The sequence below is a fragment of the Cariama cristata genome, unplaced genomic scaffold (assembly GCF_000690535.1).
Source record: "Cariama cristata isolate BGI_N322 unplaced genomic scaffold, ASM69053v1 scaffold24893, whole genome shotgun sequence".
Classification (NCBI taxonomy): domain Eukaryota; kingdom Metazoa; phylum Chordata; class Aves; order Cariamiformes; family Cariamidae; genus Cariama; species Cariama cristata.
In genome coordinates this window covers 1,862-13,741 of record NW_009610497.1, presented here as the reverse complement: position 1 = coordinate 13,741, position 11,880 = coordinate 1,862, and the positions used below count along the sequence as shown (strand labels likewise).

At 43.6% G+C, this 11,880-nt stretch overlaps 1 protein-coding gene across 1 annotated transcript in view; it reads left to right on the top strand.

Annotated features, from left to right (window-relative positions):
* Nucleotides 1-4,366: 4,366 nt before the first annotated feature.
* LOC104159890 (leukotriene C4 synthase-like) overlaps nucleotides 4,367-11,880 on the top strand; it is a gene marked incomplete at its 3' end in the record, with an annotated part of 7,629 nt that continues 115 nt past the window's right edge. Inside the window, exons 1-5 of the mRNA XM_009697914.1 lie at nucleotides 4,367-4,424; nucleotides 8,748-8,847; nucleotides 10,689-10,759; nucleotides 11,478-11,559; nucleotides 11,830-11,878. Coding sequence (XP_009696216.1) covers nucleotides 4,367-4,424; nucleotides 8,748-8,847; nucleotides 10,689-10,759; nucleotides 11,478-11,559; nucleotides 11,830-11,878 — 360 coding nt within the window. The remainder of the gene's footprint in view (nucleotides 4,425-8,747; nucleotides 8,848-10,688; nucleotides 10,760-11,477; nucleotides 11,560-11,829; nucleotides 11,879-11,880) is intronic.

Below are 11,880 nucleotides of genomic sequence, written 5' to 3'. Positions count from 1 at the left end.
GGGTGCTTGGGACCTCATAATTTCAAGTGACATCATTCAGTGTCACGAGTGTTTTCTCCCCCTTACAAACACTTGAGAGAAATAACAGGGTAGTAGGAGTCAGCTTTTCTTTCTTCCCTGTTTAGGTTGTGGTGAAGTCTGCTACGTTGTCCAGTAGATTTTGCACACAGGCTTTGTTCTGAATAAGTCAAAATACAATCCATCCAGTTGTGATTTCTTAATCGGAGGAGAAGAACATCTGCTGTTTGCATTATTACTACCAAAAAGGCAATCCAGCTAAATGTCCAGGAAAATGCAGATGTACTCCTTCCTCCACTGTTTCTGGAAGCTAAGGTGGATATTGCCCTGCTTGACCAGAGGGTTTGTTCAGGAAGGTATCTAGATTTGATGACAGGGCCGTTTCATGGTACTGTTGAAGTAAAATTAAGTGTGATTCTAGGCAAACTGGCTTAAAATGCCCATTGGTCTTCATATGTGAACAGGATCCAAACAGCATTTAACCTGATAGAAAAAACAGCCCTTGCTTCTGGTTTTGATCCCTGTCCACATAATGCAATCAGACTGTTGGAAATACGGTATCACTGTAACAAAGGTAAAACAGTTCAATGGAAATGAAAATACGGTTTTAGGTGTACATAGGTGCATGGGTAGGGCTGGGCTTTGCCTTTATGCCCTTTAACACGTAGCTGTCTATATATGCACTTGGGCTTTCCATTTGCTGCAAATTCAGAGCAATAAAATGTATCTCCCCTGAACTGCACCTAGCCAACCGCCCATGGCTTTATTTATAAACTGCGGTTTTGGTTGGGTAGGAAAGGTGAGAGCGTCACTGTGCAACATCCACTGCCTTCCAAAAACCACGATTCAATTGAAAAGGGTGCTCAAAATTTTGTTATACACATTTCCTTTGTGTAAATAAATGTTTACAATTTTATATTAAAGATTTGAATAAGAGTTAGATCTTCTGACTGTATATTTTTTACTTTTTATAGATTTTAAAACTATAATTCTTTATATATGTGTTTGAGGGGTATTATGGTAAGTTTTATGCTTGTAAATGGAGAACAGTTGAATTTGATGCTAACCTTTATGAATTTTTGTCATTGAAATGTATAAAGAGTCCATTAATCCCCTTATTCTTTTACTACAATTACTGGTGCACACCAAAAAGAAATCCTTCACTTCTGTTTTATCATTATAAAATAAATATTTTGCTAGTGTATTAAACATACATGGTGTGACTTTATACATTTGTGTGAGCTGAGCAGAGTTCAGCGTTGTTGTTCCTAGTGGTGCTCCCTTCATCCCAACACGCAGTTTTGGTCAGCCTGCTCCTGAGGCTCGAATTCTTCTGCTGTGTCCTACCAGTTCTTAAAGGCCGTTTAAATAGGCCAGAACTGGATAAAGAGACCTTAGAAAACTTTACTTTGCAAACAAGGATTTATGCTACACCCACTGCTTCTGGACTTTTCTTTTTTAAATGCAGTTGTAGGCCTTAAGCTAGGAAATACGACTGCAGAGGTGGTTGTTACTAGTGAGAAAGATGTTAATAACTACCGAGACCTCACATGCAAAATTGTAGAGTTCTAAAAATATGCACAGATTCCCTCAAAATAACAGGCCTTAGAGGTTCAAACCGGTTTCCTTGAGACTTCTAAAAAGACAAAGGTTATGTTTGTTTGATGTGGGCAGATGGCACACACAAAAAAAAAAAAAACCCGAACTGAGAGATGAGGAAAACATGCTGCGAGCATCAGTTAGTATTTCTGAACAAGGAACGAAATACTTGGCAGCAAGTTGTGTGAAGATTTTGGCTTAAAGCTGGTAAGGTCCGTAAGCCACTGCACAGTGCTGGTGGGTCGAAGAGGCTGTGGAAAATAATGGCAAAATAGGTCTTTCAGACCTTGTGGGATTGTTGAGCCCCTCAAGATGAACACTTAGCCCTGTGTTGGTTAGAAGAGAAGTAAAGCAAGGATCTGTGGCTCCATCAGTGCCCAAAGGAGCCTAGATGTAGTGGTGTGTGTTTGGATGTTAATATGTTCTCCTTAACAAGTTATTACTTGACGAATTACTCTGAATTGAACATTTCAAAGCAGTTCTCTTAGTGAATCATACCACTTGCAACAGACCCAAGAATTCATTTATGTAGTATATCCTGTTTGTCAAGTGTGCCTTTTAACTGATGATATCTAGGCTTAAGTTGTAAACTGACATCTCAAAGCTCTCCAACCACAGATTTAGCGGTAGCGATAAAGAAGAACTTGCGAAGTGTGACACATGCATTTCTTGCTAAGGCTGTATTCATTTTACATGTTACTGTAATTTTGGGCATCCTCCTATGTAGTAAGAATTTTAATCAGCTTCAAACATTTGAAGGATCATTCTTCAATCATTCCAGTTGGTGTCTTCTTATATAGCTATTATGTTTAAGGTTTCAGCTCAGAGCCCTTCAGATTTCCTCAAAAAGTGCATCCTGACTTACCTGAGTATAGTTTGAGTATATTCCTCTACGAATTTTGAGTTGTATTTGGGGGGAGGAGGGGACATGTAACTCCAGAAGCTTATAAAGAACCAAATGTAATAATAAGTAACAATACCAGGATGAGCTGCTTCTAGCCTGTGGGGAGCTGTAAAGTTATTAATTTAATTTATTAACTTTTGCTTTATTGTCCCATTAAAAATGCTGCGTTGTATTTAATGTTGAGTAAAACAGAAATTTCCCAAACTGTCCCCCGTTGAAGTGATGTGCATGTGCATGGTTTTTCCAAAGATTTTCCAAAGGAATCAGTGGCAGCTTGTGACCAACCTCTGCTCAGAAACTGATTATTTTTTTTTTTTTTGTCTTCTTGATGTTAGTGTTTTTCCTGAGGCTAATGTAAATCTGTAATGGAAGTGTTTTCTAAAGTCTGAATTGTTTGTTGAAGTGGTGTAAGCAGAAATAGACTCCTGGTGACATTTTCCCTCTGTCTTTTATATTGGACACCCCAGATGAAATCCTGGGTCACCAATAGATTCTGTCAAGGTTAATTGTTTTATTTCTATTTCAGTCTGGGTCTGCTAGCAGCTTGGAGGGTCTAAAGTCACATCGTATGAGTGCTTTGCAGAGAAAAGGAAGGGTTTTGCTATTCTACATGCGTGGGATTTTATGAAAAGTGCACAACTGTATGTTTGAATTATTTAACTGAAGTTTTCAACTTGATAAGCTGTTATGATGGAGTTTTGAGGCAATGAAGAGCCAAACCAGAAGAACAAACTTGCTGCATCCCACTTGGGAGAAACTGTACATCTGGTCACTTCTTGTTGGTATTGTGCACAAATTCTGTACTGAGGTCTTGTGTGTGTGACTATACAGAGAGAAGAGCAATGGCTTAACCATACCACATCCGCTCTCTTCACCAAAATTAAGGGAAAACCTTAGCTGATAATGAATGATACCTGGTTTTTCTCCGTTTTGGTTTTAAAAACTTTAAAGTCAGAGTAGTCTTATCCATATAAAACTGCTCCGAAACACAGGATAACTTTTTGAACTGCTGTGTATTTTGCTTTTGTGGAGTGGGGAGAAAAGTTACTCAGGGCTAAAATACTGCTGTTCTTCAATTTTTACATTTCACAGTTGTAATTCTGATGTCAGTGTAACATTTCTGAGGGTTCACCTGTTTCTACATCCTCTGCTGGCTTCCATTCGGAACTGAGAACTTTTATTTTGTATGTTAGCCAGGAAAAGGTCTGTACTGCAGAATTTTAAGAACATCAGAAAACTACAAAAAGTGACTGAAAAGATGCTAGAAAAGAACCGTACTCTTACTTGGTAACACAGTATTAATAGGATAAAATATCTGAATGCTCTTTTAAAAATTCAGAATCCAGTAGCAGAATTAAGTTATTCCAGCTGAAGTCTAGAAAATCTTTCACATGGTCAACTCCACTACCTGGAATAAGAGCAGAAGCTCAAGTCATTAATTTGTAAATGCTTGTTAATAACTTTAACTTTTACAATCTTGCACATAATTTAGATGCTTTAGAGCTGATTAAAACTAGCAACAAAAAGGGCTGGAAAAAAAAATCCCATCATCTTTCAATTGCTGGCAATATATACTTCAATCCTGGTACAAAATCTGTAAATGTAATTGCAAGAATTTCACAGTTTGCGCATGAAAAACTGCTGTTAGGTAGTTCTGCATTTCTCTGATGGCTGGCTGCTTTGGAAAATTGCGTGGTGTGGAGAGAGTTAACGTGTGGTGGAGGAAACACGTGTTGGTGCAGAGCATCGAGCAGGCTCTTGTGGAGCATGCAGCAGTGGGAGAGAGAACTGGAGAGAAGCTGCGCTCATCGCACCTGCCTGGGGTTTTGGTCCACAGTCAGCAACATGAGAAATCAGATAGACCTGCTGGCCACTGTCACAGTTTTGGGAGTCCTGGAGCAAGGTAAATGTCCTTTATATGATGCTAGGTAGTATGAAGCTAATTATATTAAACTTTGTGGAACTTGGTTCTTGTGTTTTGCTTGGAGTCTCTGGAATGAAAGTTGCCTGTTTTCCAACATGGTAAAATGATGGGAATGTTTGGCCATTCGTGGTGGAAGTGGCATGCTTGAGGATGTTCATTATTTAATAGGGACTAAAATGATCTGCAAACCTCAAAGCCAGCATCCTAGAAGGAAATGAAATTGAAGTTTTACTTTTAAACTTAAAACAATTTCAACAACAGAATGTCTTTAAAGTACAGTATTTTCTGTGAGTGAATTTTAGCAGGTAATTTGTAACTTAGAGTGGCTGGAGGTAGCCAAAGTAAAGGCCAGTTAATAAATACGCTGATGAAGAGGTCAGTATGCAAACGCACATCGTATGTATGTAAGGAACATCACGTATGCATGTATTTCTGCTCTGTGACCAATACTGTTATGTGTTCATACAGCTTAGCTGCACAGAGCAGATGACAAGATGAGTTGGCAGCACACAGTAATTTGGAAACCAGTGCAAGCCCTTCTGGTCAGAAATAGATGCAGACATCTTCAAAGAAACTCAGCAACTTCTCGTTAATTTAAATAGATGTGTTTGGTTTAGACCCTTCATAAAGAAGCAGTGGTGTTGCCAAGCTCTGTCTGCCTCGTGGGTTTAACCGTGGGTCCTTTGGGCAAAGGCCTCTCCCCCTTGGGCTTCAGGAGGGTCACAGAAGGGGACGCTCCCCCTGCCTGGGGTGGAGACAGGGCCCCCATTTTATTAAAATTTCACATTTCTACAAGGGAAGGTTAGTTTGGGGAGTTTTTTTTATTACTGAGTTAATTCACCATAGAGCTATCACACCTCTGCTTACAAATTGATACGAATCTCTGCGCAACCTGATGTATTTTTAGCCATCAGATGATAAATGTCTTAATATAAGCATTATTTAAAACACAAATAGGCTACTTGAAGAATAGTTCAAGATTTCTGAATTATCAGTAATTTCCCCTCAAACAATATACAGAGAAATGTCTGCAACTACAAATGGAAGATTCTTTGATCTTACGAATTTTTTGGTTATTAAACTAAGTGGGCATGGAGGGAGTGTTTAGTGTGCCAAGAGAAGACATAAAGAAAGGTTGAAATTGAGTAATGGAAATGTTGCTGAGCCTTTTCCATTGGGAAACCCTCAGTAGCAGATCCCTAGATAGCGGTTTTGTCTCAAATATATTTGTTTTATGAGAACTTCAAGTGTTTTTTAAAGGTTGCAGCCTTAGGCATTTTACTTTTGTACTATGCGAACTATAAATAGGTGTGAAGCCATCAGACAAATAGCAAGCCTTGACACCCTCTTATCTATGTTAGATCAGATAAAGTAGCCTCCGTTTATGGTCTCTTCATGGGAAGCCAAGGAGCGATTACGAAATATTACGTGTTTCCTTTCTCTCTACTAGTATGAAATACGTGTGCTAATGTCACCTTGATTCGGAGCAGTGCAGTAGCTTTGCTTGTGTATTTTGAAAGGGCGTTCTGTCGGTGAGTTACAGGTCTGAGATTCGTTCTGAGAAGGCAGAGCACCGAAACATGGACATGCACTATACGTACAAATACTTTTCCATCACATCCTGCTGTAGGAGATGTAATGTAATGGCTGAGCTTAGTATAGTGTTGGTTGATTTTTATTTTTTCTTAATTATCTGGGAGCCAACAGTTTCTGCATTCTTTCAAGTAACTTTCTCCTTTTTAATTTAGTTATGCTCAGTTTAGCAAAACTCCGAGTTTAGTGCTCTGTAGATTGGTGCCCCTGCCCTGTGTTGAATGCTGAACCAGAGCAGAACAACACTACCACAGGTTTGGAGTCAGTCCCCCGTCCCCCCCGCCTTTTTTTTTTTATGGCTTCAAAGGAAATTGAGCTTATGCAATGCCACTGTCTGTCAGCCCCCATGGAGCTTGTTTGCCACTTCACTCAAATGTGGCAGATACCAGATAGAACATGGTTTGACAAGTTTGTAGACATAATCAAATAGAGAATGAAGGTCTGGCTGATACTCCCACTGGGGAGCAAAGTGCAGGGAGAGCTCAGCCCGTGAGCCACGTGGTAATCCACACGGGCGTTTAACCTCGAGACATGGATCAAAAAACTAGTTTGAAAGGTTCCGTAGGGTAGACTGAACTCTTTTCCCTAAAAGTCCACGCTGAGGAGGCTTGTGCAGTGTCTTGGGTCTTCATTCCAACACTTCATTCTGAGAAGGGATTTTGGCGGGTGATTATTCATCCTTAATGCTTCACTTGTACACCAGGCTTGGAAGACAGCTAGCCATCCTCCAAAAGACTGTTGCTCCTCTTCGGCAGTTGTGTTATGTATTATCCATCCCTAAGCTTAAGGCATCTGTTGCAGGATTTGTCTGAGTATTTGCCCCTGTATACAAGCAACATGTTAAGCATAGGGTTGATGGAGAAGTTGGGTCTGAAATTATTCTTACCATGCTCATCAGTCACAAGGATGCTACGTTAGGAAGGGTACAGATAGCATGAAGCAGGATGAGCACCTTTCCCCAGCACAGTCAGGGTTATACCACAAGCCAGAGCTGCACACAATGCAGTAACTTCAGCTCCATTTCTTGAGAGGCAGCTGGGATGAGACCCTGAGTGCATTAAATAGTTGTGTAGGAGAGAGGTGCTTATCTGATGTGAAGAAGAGGTAACAGGATGGGTCACGGTTTCATCATCTTTTTCCGAGAGCTCTGCCAGCTGCTGGTGAATTGCCAGCTGTGCGTGACTGCAGACCCGGCCGTCTGGTTTCACAGAGGGGATGCGGTGCCGCATCCTGCCGGCTCTCAGGGGCAGGATGATGTCCTCACCCTCGACCACAATGAACGTGCTACAAACGAATCGAGAGGAAGCATACTTGTTCCTTCCCACCTTTCTCTCCCAGCCCCTCTCATTTAGGGCTGGGTCACTGCAGACACCATGGAAGAGACTAGAACATGTGAATGTTTTCTGAAATTAATATCTATGTGTATTTAAATGAATAATGTGTAATACACAGGTCACATAGCATCAGAGTATTTACATTTCTAATTCCTTTTTCTTCTACCTATGTTCTAATGCTTTTCTGCAGGCACACGTGGATCTGTCTTGTTTTTAATCTTGCAACATCTATCCCTACTTTCCCATCGCTATCCTGCTGTTCTGCTTTTATCTTCTCTGTTAGAATAAGGCAGTCCACATGGCAATCGTTACAGCCTGGCTCCTTGTCTCTTTGTTCAATGCTCTGGAAATGTTGCTACGTTAGGACCTTGCTAATCCAAATGACTCACTTAGCAGCAAGCTGCCGCAGCCACCAAAGTAATTGTTTTGATAATTTAGTTTTCTCCTATATGAAAATTCTCATTTTCAATAAAGGCAGCAATGTGGTAGTGCACCTAAATATAAACGCTTGACACATCAGCAGTTGCCCATGGGAGTAAGAACTTTCATCAAATAGTGAAATGATAACATGATAAAACTTCATGATAACAAGTTTTCAGTGTTTTGAAGTGACTTTCCATGTCCCTTACAAACGTACCGAGGAGCGATGTAGCAGACACCAAGTCAGTACCTCGGGCCAAACTTGTCACAGGCTGATAGCACTCATTGCCAGCACGTCTGCTCCTTGAACTGCTCGTGCCTTGGGGCTACCCTGCAGAAACGAAGTGGAAGAAATAATCACCCCCTTTCCTATTTCCTTCTCTTGCCAGGATTCGAGCATCTCTAATTGATTTAATGATATCCCAGTGCTTCACGGTTTGGATGCTACTCTGTGACATGGGGCCATCCTTGTATAAAAGCTTTGTGCCCACTAGGTATAGCAGAAAATGTTTTCCATCATTCCCGTCAGACTGGCTGAGGAGGTACTAATACTCTAAATACAGAGCGCAAGATTAAAAAAGAATAATAATTCTGTGATGGGATGTAGACTGGGTAAGGTTTTAGTTCCTGCAGGACCAGGGCGTGTTTGGTCTGCTGGGGAGCAGCACCCAGGGCTCCGCTGCTGCGCCCTGGGCGTGAGACTATGCAAAGCACCAGCCGGCACATCGGCCCTGCGGCACGGGCGCTCTGCCAGGATAACCAAATCTGAATTTAAAGTATGAGCATGAAATAAATGGCACATTTATTCTAGGTTGTGTGTGACAGCCCTGGACTATGAACCTAGACAGTATCAGTTTTTTTTTCCTCTAATCACTTGCGTGATTCCAAGCTAGATAAAGCTTGGCTAGATAAAACACTGCTGGACCGTCACTGTTCTGTGTTGTTCTTTTTTTAGCGTATTTTGCACTGCAGGTGATCTATGCCCGGCGGAAGTACAAGATCTCCCCTCCCGAGACAACAGGTCACCCTGAGTTTGAGCGGATCTTCAGAGCTCAGTAAGATTTTTTGACTTTTTAGTGGTGACTCCATCCAGATATGACTTGAGTCAAGTATCACTACCAAGAAAGAAGTCACTCTCAAGTCACCTTTCACTTATTGCTACTGATACCAGATTTTTTTTTTTGGTTTTTAATGCTTTGTGTGCAGAGGTCTGAGTTTTGATTTGGACCACCTTGCTCTGGCTGGAGCGTTTCTGTTCATCCAACATGATCCTCCTTCTGGCATCGTGAGAGGCAGCCAAATTACAAATTAGTGGCTGTATGGAAGAGGCGCTGAGCATTAATGCGTTATAATCATTAAGTTTAATATTAGTGTTGGCTCCAAATTGTGAGAGTAGCTGAAGCTATCTTAATAACCTAATATTTGCTTGTAATTTTTGCTGTTGAATTGAAGCAAAGGGCCTTGCTGGCAGAACCAGCGATGAGGATGTTTTCATTTTTTTCCTTTTTTTAAGCCATTGTACCGTGAAAGTCAGCACTCGCAGGCCCATGCTGAGGGCTGTTCCTTTTTGCTCTGTTCCTCTGAAGAGAGCAATGCTGGAGCTAAACTGGAAACGTTCACAGATCCCTTTGGCTTCCAGCAAGCACCAGATTCCGTCTTTCATCTCGGTTGCTTTGTTTTGTAAGAGATTGAAAGGAACTGGCCGGAGCTAGTTTGAAAGGTAGTTCAAGCGCGGCACTAAATCCTGAACAAAGCAGCTGCGTGTCTTTGCCGGCGTGCAGGAAACATTTGTGGAGTGATAAAAACACCCGCTTCGGTCCTTTGGCGGTGCAGTGAAGTGTCAGCCTGCATGGGAGGCATCAGCCTTTGCTAGCTGGGGAGCTGCTGCGGCGGCCGTTAATTAAAGACTGGGCTGTCCATTAACCGAGTCGTGCTGCGGGCTGCAGCGTGCCGGGAAGCCCTCCGCTATGTTCTGCGGAGAAGGCGAACTCTGCAAACTCAGGTTTAAGAAGGTATTTCTTCCTTTTTTTTCCCCTTCTTTTATTCTTTTCCCTGTGGAAAAGGATACAAATGGATAATTTTTTTTTCGATGTTTAAAAAAAAATAAAAGGGGGAAAAAACGTATTGATTTATTACTCTCTTGTGGAAACCTGGCAGCCTCCCCTCGCTGAGGCTCAAGCTGCATTTGCAGTGTAAGGTTCTTCAGACTTTTTCTGGCCCCATTCCCCAAGGCATGGTAAACTTTTGGCCAAAGTTAAGATTAAATTGCCTAGGGAATGGTAAAATGTAGGAGAAATCGAGAAGCAAAACCATTGTCTTTAAGAGCCCAGCTCACACCGTCCTCTCTTGCAGAAAATCTGTATTTTTGTCGCCAAAAGGAAGGAAGAAAACCTGGCTGCAGATCTGATCATCTGCTGAATTTGATCTGGGAGAAGGCTCCTTCTTGGAGCACGACTTGTGTGACACCCAAATTTGGGCTGTGCTCACCCAAGGGGAAGAGAAAGCTCCTTAAATAATGATAAGGAACCCGTGCGGCTTTTAAGCTGTAGCCGCACTAGATGTCCGTGAAGGTGCTGTGCACGGGGCTGAGGACAGAGCCTGTTGAGGGTCCAGCAAAACCAAATCTCCATCTGGGCTTCGGCTCATCGTTGCAGGGTCCATGTGAATGTGGGTGGGCTGAATGCTGTGCGTTGTTTGTATTTTAGGGAAGAAAAGCACCCAGATATTGGGTGTCCTTGGTCACAGAGAAGGCCCTTTCTCCGCAGCACAGCAATGCCTCTTACCGGCCCTTTCAGTTTGCTCTGACACGCGTTTCCAGCTCACCTCTCTGGGCTTGGTTAACTGGCCTCTGACGTACGAGGATGTGGTTTTAACTCTCATCTCCGGTTCTCACCAGGGCGAATTGCTCAGAGTACTTCCCGATCTTCATCTCACTCCTCTGGGTTGCTGGAATCTTCTTCCATCAAGGTAAGGGGGATGGGAGGGAACCCCAACCCAAACCAAAAAAACCCCCAACTGTGACTCAGGCACGTCCTCCTCGTACCGGTGAGGCTGTTACTCGGGGAAAGCAAAGTTCCTCTTTGGCCAGGCAGACCGAGGAGTGCCCCAACTCCGGCGTGCATGAAGCTGCTGGTAGCCGCCAAGCCGGTCTCCTGCCCAGAGGGGAGGTTTGGTGGCACGGGCAGCCCTTGCTCCTTTGCCAGAGCCTGGCTGTGTCGTGTATGTGTGTGTCCCTGAACAACCCTTCTCTTAAATAACATCAGGCTGGCATGTGGTGCCAGGGCGGCAGCAAGCTGAAGCAGATACCCAAATCGCTATGTCAGAATGAGAAACCATCACCCAAACAATTCGTCACCCACCGTCCATCCCCTGCCAAGCGGGTTTAGGGGATTCGGCTGCCGCCACAGGGAATATGTGAGGAAGGACCATGGAAGGGAGTGTTGCAAACCCAAGTCCCAGGGCAACTTCTGGGGGACAGAGAAGTTCATCCCTCACAAAAAGGGAAGGAAGAAAAGCCATTTAAACTCCCACAGCATTTTAAAGCCAAGTCCCTCTGTGTTTGGTTCTCGTGGCTGTACCCCGTCTGCAGGGGGAAGCGGGCATGGGTGACTGAGCCAGGGTGCAGCTCCAGCAGCATCTGGGGACCCCCAGGCCCATGAGGACTCAGCTCCCTTCTCCCCCACAGGTGTGGCTGCGGCGTGTGGGCTGCTGTACCTCTACACCCGCTTCAAGTACTTCCAGGGATACGCCGTGGCTGCGCAGGGACGGTTAGTACCCAGCCAAGGCTGCGGGCACCCCAAACCAACCCAGGGAGCCTGGGTGTAGGATGCTGCCCCTGGGACAGGTTTCCTTCCCGTGAGTGGGACTGAAGGCAGATTTGCTTCCCTCTCCTCTCCTCCCGCCCCATGCACTCGTGTCCATGCTACCTCTTCCCTGGTTCAGTCTCATAGGAGGGTGGGGGACACCAAGCCCCTGCCAGCATGCTTCATGCCCCGGGTCAGCTGGTGGTGTCTGACAAGTGTTTTCTCCCCACGTAGGTTGGGTCCGCTGTATGCCAGTGCCCGGCTGCTCTGGCCGGTGCTGGGGGC